Source organism: Nesoenas mayeri (assembly GCF_963082525.1).
Source record: "Nesoenas mayeri genome assembly, chromosome: 8".
In the NCBI taxonomy this organism is placed as follows: Eukaryota; Metazoa; Chordata; class Aves; order Columbiformes; family Columbidae; genus Nesoenas; species Nesoenas mayeri.
In genome coordinates, this window is record NC_137554.1 from 8,822,046 (window position 1) to 8,845,363 (window position 23,318).

Here is a 23,318-nt window from a genome sequence, read left to right on the forward strand (position 1 = left end):
CAGGCATCCATGCCAGCCACCGCTTCAGCTGGGTACGGGCTCCACAGGACTCTGTGGTGCTAAGAGCCCACTGGCCTGTCTAGAGGGCAGTCCAGGGCCACACACTGCAGTTTTTAACTGTATTCTTTCATAGTATGAGTAATATCATCTGTGGTGAAAGCAGGGCATTTCTAAGTTCAGTATTGAGAGTTCTCCTTCCTAAGTAAATATTGCCTTTTGTTTTAAAAGAAGAAACAAGGATATATAAAAACAAACAAGAATGTATCCACCTTGCTCCCCCACAAGCAGAATCTTTCCATATACATAAACTGGTAAAAATTACCCCGATTTCCTTGAGTCCTCAAATGCTACAAGTATTTACACACCAACAAAGGCCCTTCTACATTAAGATGCAATTTGAACAAGGTAGGGAACTGCACAGAGGTGGCTGCCAGAGAACAAAGAACACCGATACAGAACAACTAATGCATGGGAATGCTACCACATACAGAAAAAATTGCAAATGTTTTTAGCAAATGCTGGAGTGACAGATTTTCAATAAGTACACTATTTAAGAACAAATTATTTTCTCCTGAAAACAGGAATAAATGCAACAGCTTCAAGTTAACTGTTTTAACACTGCAAGCAAACCTAACTTGCAAATATTCACATTCGCTAACAACTAAATTAGATGTTAGGACTGTCAATGGAATTTCATCTTTTCACTTTAATATACAGGGACAGTCAAAACCTATAAGTGATCGTTTTACATTTAAGAGTGAATTTATTCTAGAACTCCTAGCCCTGCTAAGGAACCATTCAAATGTAGTTTTAGAAGTTGATGAATTTGTTTACTTTCCTGCAGAGACAACCAACAATTACCGACTAATTTTCCCATAACAAGGACAAGACATTCTTTTCTAGACAGGACATTAACCAAAGGCTGAGGTCTACCAAAAAGGTATCCTTAGGAGGTATCTTAAGTAATGTTTCCTTTAACATTACTCCAGCAAAGCAATCCTTTGAAACAGTATTTTTCTTCTCTTCTAACTTTGTATTTGGACTCCAAAGCTTGTTACCAAGACCCAGAGAAGTAATTTTTAGATGTGCCGTCTTTTAGCAGAAAACTCCACATCTTCAGGCACAGAACAAGTCTGGCCATGTTGAGAACACAGCAAGGTAGAGATTTATTTAGGCAAGATACAGATCTGGACCTGCAGCATCTGCTGTGGAAAGCAACACCTTTCCCAGTCAGCCCTGGAAGCCCATTTCACAGCCTCAGTGAATACAGCTCCTGCAGACTTCAGTAAAGACTGGAAGAGCAGATGCCATCAGGCCATGCTGTCACAGGATAAGAGCCGTTTCACACCACAAATAAAGCGTGAGGTCTTTGTAAGGTTTCATAACCGGCACTTCTGAGCACAGCCCTACAGCTGCTCATCCTGCCATCGCACTAGCGCAGTGTGAGAGCTGGGACACGGAGCAGCGAACCAGCCTCCACAGCACAATGGTTACACCAGAGCAGACTCCTTCTAAACATCTGCTCAATACATGAGCTTGCCACACGCGCACCATCATCAGCGTGATGAGTTTCCCTCAACACAGCAGACACGGAAACGGGCATTTTTCATAGCGATTGTGGCTGCCTTCAGCCCTGCGCCTTGTTCTGCCCACGGAGCCGCGGCGAGAAGCTGCCGGCACACCAGGGCAACCCCCCAGAGCCCTCCCCAGCCGCCCTTACCTGCTGCCGCCTCCTGCCGGCCGTTCTCCGAGCGCCTCCCCGCACCACACGGCGCCGCGGCGGCACGGGCGGGGAAGTGGCCGCGCTCGGTAAGGGCTCCCCCGGAGCCACCGAGCCCCGCTCCGCCGCCGGGCAGCAGGCCGGCCGGGCGGCGATAAACCAGCGGAGCCTGCGCCTCCCACCTGCTCTAACAAAATAACAACGTAGCGGAAAAGTCTCCAACAAAGGTTCTGTCTGGACGCCCACGGGTTTTCTGGAGACTCAGCTGCTAATAAAACTTCGAGAGGGAGCCCGAGCGACTCCCTCGCCTGCCTCATAGGGGCCAACAGGGAACGGACCGACCTCGCACCTCCACGGCCGCGGAGCACTGACACGGCTTCTAAGCACTGCCAGCGGCACCCGCCCTTAAAAAACACCACTGGCTTTCCTTCCTGCGCTGAACAGGTGGAGATCCACCTGTGGTCAAATAATTACCTGGTCTTGTCCTCTTAGTTACAACTCTCACAGAACTTGGAAGTATACTTGAGCTCCCGTTGCGCCACAAGAGGCATTGAGGAGGTTGGTCTCATCTCCGGTTTTGATTAATTAGTTGCTTGCTGAGTAAGGACTTGATAGTGAGGCTCTGAGGAGGGGTCATCAGGCTAAAGGCTCAGAGGTGCTCGCAAAACCCCAAGGCTAGAACTAATTACTATTTAAAGGCTTTTTTGCCAGAACCATTTATGTGATTGCAAAGTCAATCCTGCTGTTTTGCAGAAGGAGTAAATGCTTCCACCTGTGGCACTATCTGGAGTCAGCCTGTATCTCACCCACAGAACACACACACTGGGGCTGAGGAGCTGGCAGGGTAGTGCAGCATTACATTTATTGAAAGCATTGATTCACACATTATTAGGAATACAGTACCACTTTAGGAAATATTATCAGAAATATGAATATATTAAATAACATCAGATGTAAACCAACCATCTGGTCCATTTTTGTACATGACAAATGTATTTTTTTTCTAGATCTGTCCATACTGCATAGGTGTGGCTAGTAGCCCTCCTTCTGCTGGCACAGTGTGCTATACAGATTGACCTGTTTCAGCACTGGTTACTAAGAACAGAGATCATAATGTGGTTTAAAAGAAGACAAGCTGCCTTGACTGAGACCTGGTGGGAAGATGCTGGTACCCACGTGTGGGGCTGCAGGGTGTGCCCTGCTCTGACCTCAGCGAGCAAAGCTGTGGAGCTGTGCCCAGGGAGAGGAATTCCTTTGCTTGGTGACAGAGCTCCAGGAGGAGGTTGACGAGTATCAGGGAGTGAGAGAGGGAGACAGACAGGTGGAGTCACACCGTGCCCTCCCTGGGACCAGCCCAGCAGGCAGATAGGGCATGTGGTACAGAGGACACCCTGCCCTCTCTGCACAGTGGAAAGTAGTGACTCAAGGGTCAGGGGACAACGGCAGTGTGTTTCTGCCTGGTACAGGAGAAGGGGCTCTGCTGTGAGTACTGCACCTTCCCAGGTTCCCTTGCAAAACAGCCATGAGGCTCTGCAAGTAGAACCGAACAACAAAATTGAGGAAGGTGGTTCAGCTGAGTTGGAGGTGCCGCAGAGGATAAGTCAACCTGCACCCTCCATCAAAATAGCTGCTATAAAGAAAAAAAAGCAGGTTGTGGTCATAGGAGACTCCCTTCTAAAGAGAAGAGAAGGCCCTATGTGCAGACCAGACCCACTTCTTAGGGAAGTCTGCTGCCTCCTTGGGGCCACAGTTAAAGATGTGAAGAGAAAATTTCCTGCCCTGGTTAGGCCCTCAGATTAATATCCTCTATTAATTTTTTAGGTAGGAAGTGATGAGACTGAAACGGAAATCCAAAGGCAATCAAGAAGCACTTTAGGGCCTTGGGACAACAGGTTAAGAGATCAGGAGTACAAGTAGTGTTCTCCTCTGTCCCCTCAATTGCAGGGTATGATGGGGAAAGATACAGGAAGACCCAATATCTTGCTGCAGGACTGGTGTCACCAGCAGAATTTTAGGGTTTTTGTTCATGGGTCAGTTTACATAACACCTGACCCCAATAATCTCAAGGGGAAACGATTGGCAGCCTGCTACACCACTTAGACACACATGAGTCTATCGGGCCAGACAGGATCCATCCAAGAGTACTGAGGGAGCTGGCAGAGGTGATCACTAAGCCACTTCCAATTATATGCCAGCAATCCTGGCTAACTGTGAGGTCCCAATGGACTGGAAGTTGGCAAATGTGATGCCCATCTACAAGAAGGGCCAGAAGGATGATCCAGGGAACTACAGGCCTGTCAGTCTGACCTTGGCGATAGGGAAGGTCATGGAACAGATTGCCATCACACAGCACATACAAAACAAACAAACCACCAGGCCCAGTCAGCATGGGTTTATGAAAGGCAAGTCCTACTTGACCAACCTGATCTCCTTCTATGACAAGGTGACCCACTCAGTAAATGAAGGGAGGTCTGTGGATGTTGTGTACTTAGACTTCAGTAAAGCCTTTGACACCGTATCCCACAGCATCCTCCTGGAGAAGCTGCAGCTCGTAGCCTGGATGGGTGTACTCTGCGATGGATAAAGAACTGGCTGGAGTGCTGGGCCCAAAGAGTTGTGGTGAACAGAGCCAAATCCAGTTGGTGGTCGGTCATGAGTGGTGTTCCCCAGGGCTCAGTATTGGGGCCAGTGCTGTTTAATCTATCAATTATGCGGATGAAGGGATTGAGTGCACCTTCAGTAAGTTTGCAGATGACACCAAGTTGGGTGGGAGTGTTGATCTGCTGGAGGGTATACATCTGCTGGATGGCCATACAGAGGGGCCTGGACTGCCTGGATTGTTGGGCTGAGGCCAGTTGTATGAGGTTCAACAAGGCCAAGTGCCGGGTCCCACACTTGGGTCACAATAACCCCAGGCAGCGCTACAGGCTCAGGGAAGAGTGGCCGGAAATCTGCCTGGCAGAGAGGGATCTGGAGGTGTTGACAGCCAGCTAGCATGAGCCAGCAGTGTGCTCAGGTGGCCAAAAAGCCAACAGCATCCTGGCTTGTATCAGGAATAGCGTGGCCAGCAAGACTAGAGAAGTGACTGTGCCACTGTATTTGGTGCTGGGGAGGCCCCACCTTGAATACTGTGTTCAGTTTTGGGCCCCAAACAACAAGAAAGACATGGAGGTGCTGGAGAGAGTGCAGAGGAGGGCAGTGAGGCTGGTGAGGGGTCTGGAGCACAGGTCTTGTGAGGAGCAGTTGAGGGAACTGGGGCTGTTTAGCCTTGAGAAAAGGAGGCTACAACTACCTGGAAGGAGGTAGTAGCATGGAGCGTGTTGGTCTCTTCTCCCAAGTAGCAAGATGAGATGGCCTCCAGTTGCACCAGTGAAGGTTCAGACTGGACATTAGGAAAAATTTCTTCACAGAAAGGGTTGTGAAGCACTGGAACAGGCTGCCCAGGGAAGCGGTGGAATCACCATCCTTGGAGGTGTTTAGAAAAGGTATAGATGGAGCTCTTAGGGACATGGTTATGTACTAGATTTATGTTATGGTTGGACTCGATGATCTTAAGAGTCTCTTCTAACCAAAATTATTCTGTGATAAAAAGGGGAGAAAAAGGCATGTGAACCTACTATCTAAGGCTCTGTTTGAGTCTGGCAAACTAAGCTGGAAGCTGGTTTTATCCTTATGGTCAAAGGCAGAATACAATGGAAGCCTCCCCCAAGAAGAGAGAAATTACAGCTTTTATTAGGTCTCACAGATAACCATAGTATGCTTTATCAGTAGTCACTTTATGGACCAAAAGAAATACACAATTAATGTGAACATACTCTATTACTAAACTAGTATTACCACAAAAAAATGAAAAAGACTTTTCCAGACCAGAAGACTGCTTATATTGGGCTAATTCCAAGAGATGTTTTTAATTGTTTACAAATAGTCTCTCATTCTCATAGATCCTGCAGTTCTAGACGTGAGGCACTACAGCACAGGCATCAAAAATCTCACCCAAATTCCCAGGTTTTATATGCTGTGACTAAAATTTTTAAAAATCCTTTCCAGACAACTTCAGTCTCAAATTTCTTAAGTGTCTTAAATTAGTCTTAAGTCTCTGGATATCAAAAACCTTTAACATACTTGCTCTTGAGGATAATTAGCCCACAAGTTATTCATTTAAGTATACCTGAAATATATCAATAATTTATAAACACGTTCCAGGGTTACATGATTGGTAAGTAAACAAGTCTTTGGTAAATAATTACTACTCTTTTCTTTACTCAGTTAAAAAAATTAATTTTTAAATCTAGATTAACTGATTTTTTAAAATAATTATTTCTGTAATGAATAAGGCTCATGTGGCACAATGCTGAGCGGAATGAATTGGTGTACCAAAACCTGAATGATGCTTTCAGGTTACAAGTCCTGTTAATAGTAGATTCCTGCTCTGACTCATTTCTTTTTGTGCCCTTCAGCCAGACCCAGGAAGCTAAATCTGAATGGAGGCTTTCTAATGAATTAGATTTCCAACATTTACAAGTGTCAGCAATCTAGAAAATACTGTCCATTGCAAGGATACATTCTAGCATAGGTACTGGGTTGTATGTTAGAAACTGCAAGAAACCAATTAGTTTACGGTTGAAATAATACATTACAGCTGCAGTATTTCCTAAAGATGTCTGCTTTCCACTTGTGCAGTAAAACAGAATAACTATGCACTATGCAAGCCTGTGCAAGTCAGAGGTGACTGATGCTCCCAAAAGAAACCTAAAGGCACAGGACATAGGTAATGGGAGTGAAAAACCGGTAACAAACATTGGCTTCCACTTTAGTACAAGAATCCAATTAGACACTGAATGCCTAAACTGATGTTTTTACTGTTTATGTGCTAGATGCCTTCACTTTGGCTAAAAGATACTATACCACATCCTTTAAGAAAAATAGCAGCGTTAAATAGATCTTGTAATTTCAGAGGAGAAATAAAAAGATGTCTGCCTCAGGTTTGGCTTAAAGAGTTTTGGGGATTATTTTAAACATGTCTAAGAAATGGTCAGATTATTTTGATGACAGTTGCAGTTTTACTGTTCTACTACAGTTTTTAAATCATCTTCCTTATTAAAGGATAAATTACATTTGAGACAATAAATCTTATAACTTTACAATAAATAATATTCAAGTCAAAGTATTGTACTTACAAAATAATGTAACACTGTAATAGGATCTTCAAGATCAATTCCATTTTATATATTCTGCAGAAAAAATTACATTTCTAGTAGGAAGGAATTACTTATAAACCTAGCAAGATCTACACATTCACACGTGTGTGTAAACAACTTAACAAGGTTTATTATGTTTCCCAGAAAAGCTATGCTTTTACAGTAGGTTTTCAGCTAAATTTTATCATAATATGGTAGCAATTATATAACAGCGCTTGTATTTAGCTCCATGACAAATTTTAATTTGAAAAAAAAAATACATGGAGTGTCATTATTTACAAAGAACAGCAACTTTCCTTTTGCTTCACAAATGACTGTATCTGTGTGTGAACAAAATGTTATGGCGAGGCATTCCAGATGAACTGCAGCTAACGTTGGACGAGGATGATTTCATGATGAACAGTGAAGGTCCTGACAATAAATACCTAGAAAGGATATGAAAAATATAGTAGCATTTACAGGCAAAGTGACATTCAAGAGTTAAAGAATTAGTTGTTCATGCACCATACCTTAAAACTGTTGTATCAAAGAAATTACATACAATAAATACTACTTATGAAACTCACAGGGCACTAGGCACTAGCTAACTCAGGAAACAGATCTAAACCCAGAGAAACTCTCAGCAAAATTTCAAGATGTTATATGAGGATCAAACATCTTTCCAGTCCTTTATGTTTGAAGCAAGCGGATAAATAACACAATGGCAAACTGTCTAACACTACTGCCAAAAATTAATACTTCACCCAGTGCTCTGTTATTATAGAACTATTTATTCAGCTTACACTGGATAAAAACTGCAATTGGTGTTACATAGCTTATAAAACATTAAGTTGTAAAAAGAAGTGGATCAGTGAAGAAACAGAAATGTTCAGCTTTGGTTTCCAGTTCTAATTCTCCACAAATAGACATGCTATCATCACTACTCTAGTAAAGCAAGAAACGATGCTGCAGCCTAGTAAGTCACATCAGTGACTATTTACCTTTTAAATTCAGACAACTACATAGCCTATATTTTAAGTAATACTACCAACAGCAATTTATCAAATGCTTAATATTCATTCTTCAATTTTTTCATGTTTTCAGTTCCTAATAGTTAACTGCAGAAGTCATTAGATGAGCACAGTAAGTGTGCAAAAGTAACCTCCACACTAAATCGGAATTTCATAATGAATTATGTCAATGTTAGGATGGATTAACACAACACACCGTATAAATTATTGCTTAAAAATTGTTGTATCATTCTAGTGAATCATATTGATTAATGATGAATAAGTTAAAAGACTGATCGTATTAATCACATTAATAGAAACAGCATCACAATGGGAGACAACCTGTATAAGAAAGCATACACATTTGGTTTAAGCTTTGAGAAAAGCTGTTATTAGAAAAATACTATCATCAATGTATTTTTCAAACAATTTACAAAAAAATAAGGTCTGATTTGATATGGGTCGGTGTTAAGCTTGACGGTTCACTACATCGCCAGACTGAGTCCTACCATTGCTTGACAATACAGTGAAAAAAAGAATGCTTCCCAGAGAATATGCCATGTAATAGATAAAATTATTTAGCAAGCTGTAAGGATCTAGCAATAGATGGGATTTTTTTTAGATTTTGCAACCTAGGTGAATAAATCAAAGTACAAAAAGTCTAACTTTTTACACTGATTTTAGCTATTATTTTAAAGATATTTTGGTATAGTTTTTGAGCTCTCCTATTGTTTTCAATACACTTTTAATTTTGTGAGGGGAAAAAATGACATTAATGCACATTTACATTAATACTCCCATTCATTCTCTTCATGGCACATAGTGGATTTACGGTGTGGCGGTGAGATTGAGAACAGAATTGAAAAGTGAAAAAATAAATCTGTGGTGCTTTCATTATCTTCTCTCTCCCTGTTCAAGTAAATTTTCTCATCTAGGCAGGTATCTATTTGTAATCTTCGAACGCTTTAGTTTCACAAACATTTGTTTCCGAAACACAAACAAAAAATGGTTTGTGCTCAGAAAAAAAAGTTATTCGAATTAGATTTTATAAAATCTTGAAAAAATTGACTTCTTGTACATTTATTAAATTGTACTCTGATCTGAAAATTCACAAAATTTAGCAGAGTCAAGAAAACTATGATCAGTAGGGCAGATTCTTATATCATTTAAAAACAGAAGCCTAGGTGAAAAGTGAAATAGCATTGTGGTTATCCCATTTCTACAACAATAGTTCATTATCCTACAATTGTGGGGCATAATGGGCAAGAGCATTTATTTCCATATGTATCTTTCATTTCACAAATTCAGAATACCATGGTTAACTAGCATATTGATGTGTCCACAGTACAGATGTAATATTTGTGGAGATTAATATAAAAACTGTAGCTTTAATCAGAGTTGTCATGACACTATCACTGAAGACATGCTGGTATTTAGGATATAGAGGACTTAGATTAACCTGGCCCGTGAAATTTGTGAATAAACTTCCATTCAGTATCCAAAGAAATACAGAAACAGGAGATGAGAAAGTTCTGCTTGCTGCAGTACATTAGAGTAATCCGATCAGTTTGAAAAGTTTGTGGTTGGTCATGATGAAAAATTTTCTGCAGTACTAACAGTAAAAGCAATAAAAACTTCAAGGTTGAAGATTTTCTAGTCTTAGCTAATCCAGATGACTTTACCATACTCCTGCTACAGCTCAGTAGATGTTAATATTGAATACGATTTGCTTTGTGGCTAACATACTTCTGCTTTGCTGTGACCAAACAAATTGAGTTTCTAGTTGGTTTTAAATTATGTTAGAGTGCCTTAAGATCCACATGACAATAACAAATGGGTTCAGTGTATCAAATAACTAGTCTGAGATATAGCAAGTAAGCAATTATGTCATAAAATAAGTTTAACAGATAATATATCAAAGGTCTGCTTTGCATGTAATATTTAACTCAGAAATCCCTTCTATGAAATAATGTCTGTAAGATGTTGTATATAAACAAAGCATTTGTAAGTTTATATACATAATAATTCAAATTGCCATTACGGATAGAAATTGGAACCTCAGTGATTTGAAAATTACGTTTCATTCTTCACCTACAACTGTTAAATTGCAGATCACAGACTCCCACAGTTCGAGCATTTTCAGTACTCCCTATACTGACAACATTATAATCGCTATTGTAGCCAGTTGGAGAACTAAACCAGCCAATGGAGAATCGGGTAAGTGCCAAATAATTTCTTTACTATATGATGCTGTTTTGCAAGGTTTGAAAGTATATTTATGCTCTGTGAGATGAATAATAAAACTTCCAATGTGCAGGTTTTGGAAATCAACTTTGCAAAACTGTGCAATACAGTAAATCAGATGGCACTTACCTGACCCTTGGCTGGAACTGTGCCCCTATAGCATCCCACTGTGAATGTGACGTCAGAAGTATCATACATGTTAGGATACCTCTAGGAATGCAAATCTGGAATCAGTGACTTTGAGGGATCTGAGAAGGGGAAGAAAGGAAATTCTCAGTTTACTTTATGGAAAGCCTCTGCTGCAGCTACTTGGGCAGTAGGCAACCAAGATTTTAATAAGTGTAGCTTCACACAAAATCTGTGTATCTAGTCTTCCTTTAGCAGCTCTTCCTGAGTAGGCTAGAGAGACCAGAGCAACAGAAACTTGGGAGCAAGGGAAATGTTAGGAGTTTTGCCCTTTGTTTTTTTTAATACGTAGTGAACTAGGCTTAAAGAAAAGTCTAGTGGTAGCAACATAGACTGAAAGCTGTTCCAATATTATCCTTTATACTTATAATTTAGGAAGAGAATATTGAAATGTATACCTTGTATCATCCCAGTAGGGGCTAATCCCAGTTGGGGATCCTCTTGAATCTGATGAATATTTGTAAACCACCAGCAGGCAGTGTTTACAAAGTTGTACTATTCGTCGGCAACACTGGAGTTGCTCAGGCGTCACCACCTCTGTGCTTTTACTGAATATGGTTTCCCAAGAGCTCCTGTTATGGAAAAAGACATGATTTCATGTTCTCTGTCACAAATTGCAATTTGAGAGCTTTACTGCTTTGTATCAGATTGTAACAATAGAAGAACAAGAAAAAAAAGCATGACCATGCCTCTTTACAGGAAAGGTCTATACTATTTAACACCAATGGTGGCAGATGCTGAGTCCAAAACACAAATTAAGAAGTTAATCTTCATATGTGAAGTGTCCATGGCCATTTTTTCACTTGGTTTGTTCCTTAAAGCATTTACAGGGCCATTACTTAGGTTTAGCACGTAAAGATTTACTGTCACATAATTTATATGAGTCTTAAAACAGGAATAAGAAAAAGCACTTACTATTTTTAACAGGCTACCAGCTGAGTGCAAATGTGATGTGACATTAAAGGAATTAATAAAAATAATAAATTATTTCTAAATGTCTACACAGCATAATATTACTCTTCTTCTAATTCAAGTACATGACACTAAGAAACAAATACGAAACTAATTTACAGGAGATTAGTATGTGCTCTGCTTCCTTATCCAAATAACCATATGAGGAGAGTTTCTCAGTTCAGTCATTTAAATATTACTTATCATTCCATCTGCTCATATGGGCTTGGTCTTCTACAATTAAGCAGAACTTGCAAAGTGTATCTATAGACATATTCCTTTTCCAAATGCAGACCATCATGCTGTAGTTTTCTTGAAAAGCCATTTCTCACTCCAAAAAACCCCAAACCCTACCATACCAATATAAGCCAGGTATGTTTTACCACAAAAGACGACAATAGTTCTTTGCACACACCTCAACCCTCTGTTTTGTGCCAAATTCTGACCAGATTACAGATTGATACATCTGTTTTAAAGGCAACATGGTCCCTGTGAAGACCTTTTTTCAGGCAAAACATTATCCAGTAGCACAGATAGTTTGTAAGCTTGAGGTTTTTTGTTTGTTTAAGAAAGAAGCAAAGAGTGAGAAAAATCTGTTACATCTGGCTTCAACATAGCAGCCAGGATGATTTAACCTTGGCCGCTGACATCAGCAGTAGATTTCACAACCCTGCTGTGGGAAGTTTGTCCTCAAAACAACATCAAAGAACCAGCAAGCTTACTTCTGCCTAGTGGGATGTTTAAAATTACACCGTATTAGGATGGAACTATAAACATCAATGACAAAAAGATAATCTGTATGTATAGCCCAAGGAACTGATGACCTTTTGGATACTCTCAGGTCCTTTTTCTTACCAACCATTTTGTGGGGAAACAATTAACAAGTGCATAATGTGCATTCTCTACACATCATAAATGACTATATGTGAAGAACATATTGACCTGATTCCTTTGTTCATACAATACATACAATTCCATCAGCATACTATTGTGTTTGTTGTATTCATTTTCAATAAATCTCTTAGAACACCTTATGCAAGCTAATCAACCCCCCATTCCTTATACATTGTATATACTTACAGGGAAAATCTATTTTTGCATGCAATCTATTTCATATTTAAACATTTGTATTTTTATTTTATGAAGAATTTGGCAGGCGGGGGTGATTCTTTTATACCTATGATCTGATCCTCCAAACCTATCCTTACATGACTGCTTTTGATTTCACAATTGTAGATTTTGAATTGTAGGATATTGAATCTTCCATATATGGCCTGATCTTTTTTTCCCCAACAGAAAACTTGTATTTGCTACCCAAACCAAAAACATCTGCTTACCTCAGTGTGGAAATTTCCTATTTTGTATATACTTCAATTCCCACCAGTGTGGGAACCAGTGAATGTAATCAAGCACAGTGAATGTAATCAAACCCATTATTTGTAAATAACAGAACTGACATTGCATTTGGCATGAGATGTCAGCTGCACTTCTGAATTCTTCCCTTCTAAGTCTTGACCTCAAATAGATATGACAATGATTTCTATTGATGGCAAGTCTATATTTGACACTTACAGTGGTCAGGCCTCAAAATTGTGCACCATCCAGTGAAAGAGTGGACCTAAAGCTCAGATATTTTGAAAATTAGGTTTTTTCTTAAGGTCACTGTATTTGTAAATACATTACTAAATGTATGATTCCATTACTGAATTGGGTGCCCTACATTATTAGATTTCTAATACTATATGTTTGGATGTTTATAAAACAATTTCAATGTATTACAGCAATCTCTTCAATGAAAATGAGCAACAAAGTGTGTCAGCATTGATTTTAATTGTGAAGGTATGAAGAAGACCAAGATACGAAAAATAGGCTTACCCTGAATTACAGAAACAGTTCCATAGACCTTGACCATGGCTCCAAAGTAAGCGATTAAATACACGGTTGAAGAGACGGTACAGATGTAGATTTTCAATGTCTGGAGCCTTCCAGACACGCTGTAGAACTGCACGAACACTTCTCTTGACTATATCCAAAACCTAGGAAAGAGTATTCCAAGCAAATTAAAGCAAAGGCATATTGCAAAACCTAAACCCAACTGTTCAGTGATTCACTGCACGCATACACATAAACACACACACAAGATGACTGCATAACTCTGAATTCCCACAGATGTCTGTGTTTCATTTCTGTGCATTCATCAGCAAACTTTTCCGATATGCTTTCTCTGTCAATAACATTTTGCAAAGTCAAATCAAAATATTTTCTTTTTATTACAGAAAAGTTCATTTCTATTTTTTCAGTCTGTTCAATACTAACTCATTTAAATTACAAAAAGAGTTCAGAAAGAAACAAAATGGACACAATTGCAGCCTAAAAGCAATAAAATTAACAGCCCAAATATTATATATTTGAATATTATGTCATCTTCTTTTCCCACTCTTTTAAAATACCATTTATTTTATAAAGGACTAAAATGTCCTGAAAAGCTACAAGCTACTTTTAGTTTAATGTCTGTTTAAGCTCAGTGTTACCCTAGATCAAACCATTTTAGTTTACCTTTCATGCAGGGAACAGCGTAGTGAAATCAATAAGTAAGAAAATAATCAGCAAGAGATTTAAAATTGCGATGTTTATAGAAGCACAGCAGATTTATGGACTCCATTTAAATGCAAGTGTAAGGATGCAGGTGAAGAAAAGGCTGAGCTGCATTCAGTACAGCACAGAGAGCTCTACTCAGCAAGTCTTGGCTCCTCAGTGCACACACACACTCAGAGGCAGTCGCACATCCTACTCATCAGAGTCCTCTGGGATACACCTTTGCACATCCCAGGGACCTTTCCCACACAAATGGCTGTGATTGTACACACCCTTTTGAACCAACTCAGTCCCTAAATTATAGAAAGGATCAACCATACTTTTCTTTATGCTGACTAATAGTAATTTATCTCCCTGTGTGAACTAGAACAATTTCACCCCATGTAGATTCTCTCACTGGTCCAAAAGACATGAACTAAGAAATATGGTGCCAAAGCAGAGGTTTTCCTTTCACTTTAGCACTTGGAGTTGGAGAAAACTAAGGACTGAACCTTGCATCTTAAAGCAAGACACAGACTGCCAGGTAGTCTGGAAAAAAACTTTCTTTCTGTTTTGACTATATTGATATTGCCAATATGCCAGAGGGAGAAACATCCTAGTTAATTGTTCTTAATTTGCAAACATGGCCTCAATCATCCATTTAAGAAAAGAGACAAGGCATTGCACAAGAGCTGGAACTTCATGAAACCTACATCCTCATTTTTCTAAGTTAATTTCCCTAGTTTGCCTTCAGCTTTCTGTTTACTTTAATTCACATCATTTACTTTAGTACAACCAATTATTTAGGTGTAACAGAACAAAATGTTATGAAAGAGTGTATTCAAAACCCTCTGGTAACCATCAAAACACTTTAAAAGAAATTACGTAAAGTGATGTAACATGAAGCAGTCCCAATTCCTCCCATACAAAAGTATCTTTTTCATAAAAGTCTTGGGAGGCTAAATTTCATTTTAACATGTGTTGATTTCATTGGTTTACTTGCTTCTAAATGCCTCCCCTACCTCTGCTGCAATGCCAGAATATTACACGCTAAGAATATGAGCAGAAGTTTAATTTTTCTACATTGAATAATTGTTAAGCAAATACAGCTGTCAGGGATGAACACCATGAAATCTAGTACATTGCCCAGGTATTTTCTTCTTGCACGTTAGAATTTCCCCGTAAGTATTGAGAAGGGGACTGAGTTTCTGTTTTGTATTTCATGAAGTTGCAGAAGGTCCCTTAGAGACAGATTCCCTACTTGCATAAATATTCTGTACCTTGAGCTTGCTTCTCCTTTATCCACCTCATTGGAATATAAAACATACTTCTTTCAAAATCAACAAAAGCTTACACATTTGGCAGCCCTCAGCTGCAATGTCATTGTCAAAGTTAATCCGTTTTTATAAACTACCCTTGTAAGAATAACTTTCTGATTGCTTGAAGGGTTTGAGGTTAAAAGCAGTTTAAAAGAAAAAGGCAAATTATTTCCAGTGCAGGCAAAGATGAAGGGCCCAGCAGTGCTTCAGGAATTATAAGTCTCCTAAGTTGTAAATGATGTTCCCACAAGAAAAGCAAAGAAATACACACTCCTGATTGCACTGTTTTTGCTAATAACGACGTAGCATATCAACCTATATCATCCTGACTTTGTGCACGTGCCCTTGGTTTTACATGACTTTCAGTCAAATAAAGGACAGAACCACTCTTCACTGATAGACTTCTGAAATAACACTTAAAGGATAAGATGTTGACTAAATTTGAAAGTTTAAAAAACCCACCACACCCAATAACCAGACAGGCACAGGTAAATTAAGCCAGATGGCCCAAAGGAGCTTAGGAAGGGCAAGTGGAGAATGTAAACAGCCTCAGTCCCTCAAAGAGTAGATTTTTCACTCTCCCTGTGGCAATTCCTTCCCGTAGTTTTGGGGAATGTCCTATGGAGAAGGCTTGAAAGAGACATCTTAACCAGTCTGTTGTGAAAGCCATGAATCTCAGTTGCAACAATGAGCCCAATCTGGTGACTTCTTTTCACACTTGTGGCATCATAGATTATAGAAAGCAATTCTAGCAACATATCCCACACCAGTTCCAACTGCCCCAAAGATTCCTGCTGAGAAATGATATCTCCATTGCAGCAGCAGTGTGAATTTTGGGCCCTATTATGTATGTATGTATGTATGTATGTATGTATGTATCCCTCCTGTCCTAGCAGTTCTTCCTCCGTATCACCATTTTCTATAAGCCCCCACTAAGAATCAATCTGGTTTTGGGCAAAAGGCTACAACTGCCATATTCACACAACCTGTGCATGTGTATTGGGATTACAGCACTCTTTCCTGTAATTAAAAAGGAATACAAGATCATTTGAAGCAAAGGACTATTCAGCAGAACTGCTGTAGATATCAAACAAACATGACACTATTTCAGTCAATGAAGTTGGTTGCTGTACTGATTCCTGTCAATGGCACAAGAAATAATTCTGCTAAATTATAGATCTGAGCTGCCATTTGACATGGTTTGAGAAGAATTTTGATTAAATTATAGCCTCCTACATTTCCAAGTTCTTCTTCAGTTTGTCATGTCTAATTTAGTTTTAGAAAGCTGTGCGGACACATATTCCATCTAATATCTGTACTTAGCTTGAACGATCTAATATATTTCTATCATATGACGTCACATTAAATAGAGATGTCTTCTCCATCCAGTATGAAATACAAGCATTTAATGCAATATTCAATAGAATATGATTTGAGAATCACACTGATGATTTTATAAAAAGTGATTTGAAATGAGGATCTGAAATCATTCTTCCAGCATTCTGTAAAAACTTACAAATCTTTTCCAATTATCACATTTATCATGTATGCAGCATTTTGATTAAGCTACTTTCTTTTATGGTCTATAAAGACAGATTGTGAAACTGAAACACACAGATATTAAATGCCTGGACCTGATATGCTAATTCTCATAATTGGTCTTTCTCTGTCTCAGTCACTGACACAAAATACTGCTATATTATTTCTGCTGCAGTAAGGAAAATAAATATGACACTGGGAAGATGATTTTGACTGACATATGTCATACAGATATGACTCACATACTACCGTATGTCAGGTTTTAAACAGATTAAAAGCTGTTTAGATGTTATGCACAACGGTAGCTCCTAGATAGCAAATGAGTGAAGACAGAATGATAAATATAATTAGTCCTTTGCAAGACTAGACCACTTAGTCGAACATTATAACAATGTCAATAATCTTCGCTTGGCAGGTCTATTTTTCTATTCAACATGATCTATTGTAATACTGTGGGTCAAAGACTCAAATAACCAAGTGCAGTATCACTAACTCTAATGGAGTTTTGATTTGCCTGGTCTGAAACTGCTGACTGGTTTAGCCCTTACCAATCAAATCTGTTGAATCAATACCCTTCTAAGAATATTTGCTAAAAATTAGGTATGTAAGCACTGGTCACGTATTTGTTTGCTTTTCTTTCAGCAGACTAATTTTTTGATAAATTGTTTTTGAAAATGTGTTCCAGGATAATTATGCTTGTCTTAATACAGAACAACGTAACTTTCTGCCCTGGAATTCATTCATATATGTATTAGTATTAATAGCATCTCAGGTCACTCTCAGCTACTGCTAAACACTAGTAGAAACAGTGCTATGCATCTATTTCAGATGATCTCCAGCAAATGAGATATATGTCACTTACTTTTCGTTGCTTCACAGAATCCAGTTTTACCAACCAATAGGATGCCACTTTTGTTTTATGATACTTCCAATTATCCATAATCTGTAGTCATTGCAAACACAAGATAAAAGAAATACACATAAAAACAACTGAAATCTGGCATTTCATTCATGAGTATTCCTAATGCTAAAAAGTATGAGCACCTAAAAAATATCTGTGAAAATAACTTTTCTCTGAAAGAAACAGAAAAATGTTTGCAAATTCATGTGAGGGAATGTTTGCAAAGACTTGTGCAATCTTTCAGTTTAATTCCACCCTCTTTTCCACCTGATTCTTACAGTTGTATGCAACAAAGCAGGTAGAAACTTGTCTTGACTGATTCAGCTTGGATTCCTTGAACAAAGCAGTAAGTTCAATAATGCATAACCGTTAATCTATTTAAATTGTGAGGTTTTTTGTTGCATAAAGGACATTAGAGATACTTTGAAAACATCCTTTCTATAAATGATCCCATATGAATTGCAACACTCTCCTTTTATGATGTCTAAGTGCTATCAAATAGCTCAAGCCATGAACATATTTTTATTTTTTTGTTTTATCTTTCTATTTTATTCTTTTCCAGATGTACGACAAGTTCTCCCTCACCGATAACTAATATGCCATTGCTTGTTTCCTTACATGGTGAAATAGTATTTCCCATCAGAAACTGGTTAAGGCCAGAAGAATTTACCAAAGAATCCTGAAATAAGTGTATGTATAACCATGATAATGTTATATGAGAAAGCACCACTAGATGGAGTGCATACACACAGTCCCACACTACATAAATGCACGCACACTCTCATGTGTCTGAAAGATAAAATTTAACGAAGCGTTTTATATCTGCTTCTAAGATGAGAAACTCAATACACTAGTTATGAATGCTCTCTTCCAGAATCACTGAAATCAACCATCAGTGCAGGAGAATTCCTTTCCACTGTGTAGCAAAGAGCATTTCTGCCTGGATAATGAATTAGATGAATTTTAATACACGATGGACTGTGCTTCCTACATCAGAATACAGGTGTTAATTTAAATTACTAGATACCTCCATAGTTCTAGTAGACAAAGAAATGAACTTTTATCTTCACTTTTTTCCCTTTTCCAAGCTGAAGTTAGTTTCTTCACACTAGATATTTTAAAAGGATTTAGATACCATGTATTTTCTGTTTAATATCTTAATATTAGGTGTTGTTTTTTAATTGCCCTTTAGATTGGTCATTGTTTCACATGTTTGATACCACATTATGAGGCTCATGACAACATTGGATGCAAGAAGGGGTAAGCTGGCACACCAGAAGAGGCAAAAAGAGTGTGACCAATGTTCTTTATGACTAACAAACTGTTGTGGTTTAATCAGGCGGGCAGCTAAACACCAGACAGAGCCATTCGCTCACCCCCACCTCACAGTAGGATGGGAGAGGGAATCGTAAAAAAACAAAGAGGGAAACCTTGTGGGTTAAGATAAAGACAGCTTAATAGAACAGAAAGGGAAAATAGTAATAATAAGAATAATAGAGTATATAAAACAAGTGAAGCAAAATGGCAATTGCTCACCACGTGTCAACTGCCACCCAGCCAGTCCCTGAGCAGTGGTACCCTGGGCAGCTTCCCCCAGCTTTCTACACTGAGCACTCTGTCAGATGGTGAGGAATGTCCCCAGGACCCGACGGCTGTGCCCCAGCCCAGCTCCTTGTGCACTTGGCACAACGTGAGAGGCTGAAAAGTCCTTGACTGCTCAACAACAACTAAAACATCAGTGTGTTATCAACTTCATTCTCATTCTAAATGCAAAACATGGCACTGTAGCAGCTACTAGGAAGAAAACTAACACTATCTCAGCTGAAACCAGGACACCAAGTTCCAGTTTGCCCTGCGGCACACCAGTCTGAGTTCTCTACCTAGCGTGCTGGCTCAAGAGCAAGTTAAACATGTCAGGGTCTGCACTAACAAGATCAGATGAAATATAAACTGTTAATGAATTGTAACATTCTTCTTAGCTTAAAGTTTAAACTTTCTCCACAATGAAAAACTGAATTTTCCTAACCTTCCTGATTGTTTCTCATATATTTTATAAAGACACAGGAATGTTTTCAGTGTTGCTCTTTTAAGGTCAGAAACTATGCAAAATCCCCAAGCTTTCAAAATCTTTTGAATTATCCTGAGTTTTAGAAGTTTTAAGGCCACAGAAGCTTATGAATCATAAGCTGAGCTTTATACTTTATTTTAGTAGCCTAAATAGTAAGTGCCTAGCCTGTAATTCTTCTTTCTTATTTACAGATACTTACATCTTCTATAATTAATTCTGATTCTTCATCTGTTTTTCCCGGGAACTTCATTCTCATGTCATTGATAATGAGAAGAGTCTCTTTTGTCAAAGCAACTTCTTGCTCCTTTGTTTTCTGTTGCAGCAAAGACTCGCTCTAAAAAAAACAACATGAAGCAGAGGAAGAATTTCAGGCATATCATTAGGTTACATTATAAATATGTTTCCTTGACAAAAGTAAATTCTAAAACACAGTGACATAAAATACAGTATTAGAGTGTGTAGAAATATCTAATACAAAACTAATATATACACATATGCCTCATGTACACTAATGCATTATCATTATTTATGGTTGCCAAGAAATTAAATACAAACTGTTCAAATATAAGTTTCTTTTTCAAGAATGAAATTCAAGATTTTTAGGCATTTCTAAATCTTTGTATTTTGTAAGAACTACAATATTACTTAAGGATATTTTTGCTTAAGTAAGTGATAAATATTTTTGAACTTAATAAAATATTTTGCTATATGATACATAATAATGTGGATGAAATAATAAAATAGCAAATATAAACAAAACTGGATTTGTAAATAACTGCTATAATAATATGTCTGTAATCCTTGGCTGCAAATGGCACAATCTAAACATAGTTTCCACACCTTTAGAATACATATGGATCTCAGCAGGCTCCAGAAGTGGCAATATACTGTTCTTTTCTTGCCTAAAGGTTGGATAAACTAATACTTTATCACACACAAGTGACTTCTTCTAAGTTACAGCTTATTGATTTTAATTTTATTCTATAGCAGTAATATATATTATTCTTAGTTGCAAAAATAATTATGAACAGCGTTCCATCCACAATACAGTGCTAAGTTACGAATACTTCTTACCCATTCTGTGAGTAATTTTATTCACATTATTTTAAGAAGCATGACTTCAGCTGTATCACCCAGCATAATTGTTCTGTATATCAAGATCACCTCTGTGGTGGAGCTTTCTCAATGAAAAAGAGAGAGTATGGTTTCTTACTAATGTTCATTTAAGCGAGTAGCCCATTTTTAATGTCAGATGGCAAGAGACTGTTTTTCATCTTTCAGTAATTTGTATTTGATATAAAGTTAATGTGAATAGAAAAATCTATATAAGCCCTGTCACATTAAACTCTCAGAGTACATCTTGATGATAAAAGGGCACTTTTTAAACCTGAGATAGGTAATGTGATAAAAAATATCTTCATCATGTTGTGGTGAAGATACAATCATCTTAATGTCTTTTCAATTCTATTAGCTGACTTTAAAGATGGAAATCCACGTTAAGGAGTATTTCACAAGATGTCAACACACCATTTTAAAAGGATCCTTTTTCATTATTTAGACAAAGCCTCACAGGCAAAACAGACAATGAGCATTCTACCAGATAAAAAATATTATTAGATACGGTAAATACTATGGAGCAAGTTAATTAGCATTACAAAAGAATTTCTCAGAATCTAAGCTCACCACAATGGAGAAAGGCTGCAAATATGGGTTAAAAGTGTCAATTTGTTTTGCCCCATCTTGAGAAAAATTATTTGGATGATGAAATATGTAGGTCAGCACCAAAGCATGACTGGAAATGCACTGGCACCAGCACACAATAAAATACTGAATGAGGCTGGGGACTGATCCCAGCAAACACTGCCCAGGGATAAGTGGCTACATGGTGCATAACGCAAATACAAAAGAAGTGCCTGCATTGTGAAGGAAATACCAAAATGGATGACAGTCTGGTCACAGAAGGAAAAAAGGTATGATTCAGAAGTACATTGTGGAATTACAACTAACCACAGAAATTCTAAACAGCTGAAACTCTTTATTCTGATCTATTTATTAATATTTAGATTGAGTCTAAATGCCTGTCTCAGGGACTGGCTTCAAAATGAAAGAAGTTTTACCTTCACTCTAAAAAAACAGTGGCTTCTGATGCAGGTATTGCAGTGGCAAATCCTAAGGATGACAAGACCTATCTACAAAATTTGAATTGTTCACTTTGCAAGTATAGCTCTCCTTTCCCTGCAATGGACACCCATACAACATCTTACTAATGTTTAATTCTATTTACCCTTGGTGTATACACTGGGTTTGAAATATTGACGCATTTTTGTTACTGTAAAGATAGCCAAGGTAGGCACAATCTTCTTTCAGAATCAGCAGTCCCCAAAGAAATCATAGAAACTTTTAAAGTGAGGTAAAAGACCTTTTTATCTTAAAAAATAAAATAAAATAATAAAATAAATAAAATAAAATAAAATAAAATAAAATAAAATACAATACAATACAATACAATATAATAAAAAATTTAGGAGAGAAGGTTTCCCAGTCACAAAAACTCAGATTTCTATCTGTATTACTGCACCAGGAACACTGAAACATCACAGCTAGTACTCACTGTAAGTCATATGCAGGTCTAGAGATTTACCTGAGCTTCTGTCAAAATAGCATTGACCATAGTACCTCAGGTTTTCTGACACTGTAAAAATTAGTAATGTGTTTATTGAGTTTTAGACAAATGGAACTGATTTTGAATGCAACTGCTGTCTTAACTCACCCCCGATGAGTTCATAGCTCCCAAACTGGGCGTCTGAGAGACTCTGGCTGAAGATGGGCTTCGATTTAAAGAATGAGACCTGTTCACTGAGGATGCACGCTGGATTTGCAGAGGTGCTTTGGCTGAAAAGGGACGTTGCTCTGCTGCCTGTGACTGCATAGTCAGTATTGATATTGAACGAGGGCAGCTTACAGAACGCCTTATTGGACCTGTGGATGAGGTGGGGGATGAACATGATGGAGATTTTATATTTTTAATCGAAGGCTTCCAGTTCATTCTACCTGCAGACAAATTAAATGAATGATGTAATTACTTGTTATTCTCTTCACACCCATTTTTCAGTTTTTGTAACTAACAACATCTATAACCAACTTGTGTGCACACATACCATAACGTACATTGACTAACAATTATATATGTGGCAATCAGTCATGTCAGATCCCCTAATAATACACACTTTATATACTCTATAAGTAACATTTCTTTCTTTCTCGTAGTTTGCTTTAGTCAGGTAGATTCCAGTTCTCTATAACATGCATCAGATTTATGACAGAGTGTGCATGCCCTATAGGTCATAGAGTATCGTGGCTACTGTGTGAAGCTTCTGGACTGTAAGAATATGGAAGCAGGAGAGAAAATGTGATGGTTGGATCCCATATTTGCAGATCTGGTCTCCCTCATCTGCTCCTGCACAGCTGTCCAGTTTTTTATTTCAGTTTCCTGCTAAATAAAGGATTCTGCTAAGAACAATAAAATTTTAGAAACAGTGTAACACGTGTGCAACTACATGATGAAATTATTTGGGACAGTACACCACTAAAACAAAAAATAACACACTATATCATGTTCAACAGAACAT

At 38.2% G+C, this 23,318-nt stretch overlaps 1 protein-coding gene across 1 annotated transcript in view; it reads right to left on the reverse strand.

Moving 5' to 3' along the window:
• Positions 1–7,286: 7,286 nt before the first annotated feature.
• TTLL7 (tubulin tyrosine ligase like 7) overlaps positions 7,287–23,318 on the reverse strand; it is a gene marked incomplete at both ends in the record, with an annotated part of 43,583 nt that continues 27,551 nt past the window's right edge. The window contains 7 exons of the mRNA XM_080348705.1: positions 7,287–7,343; positions 10,360–10,399; positions 10,736–10,909; positions 13,164–13,324; positions 17,583–17,663; positions 19,889–20,023; positions 22,460–22,740. Coding sequence (XP_080204831.1) covers positions 7,287–7,343; positions 10,360–10,399; positions 10,736–10,909; positions 13,164–13,324; positions 17,583–17,663; positions 19,889–20,023; positions 22,460–22,740 — 929 coding nt within the window. The remainder of the gene's footprint in view (positions 7,344–10,359; positions 10,400–10,735; positions 10,910–13,163; positions 13,325–17,582; positions 17,664–19,888; positions 20,024–22,459; positions 22,741–23,318) is intronic.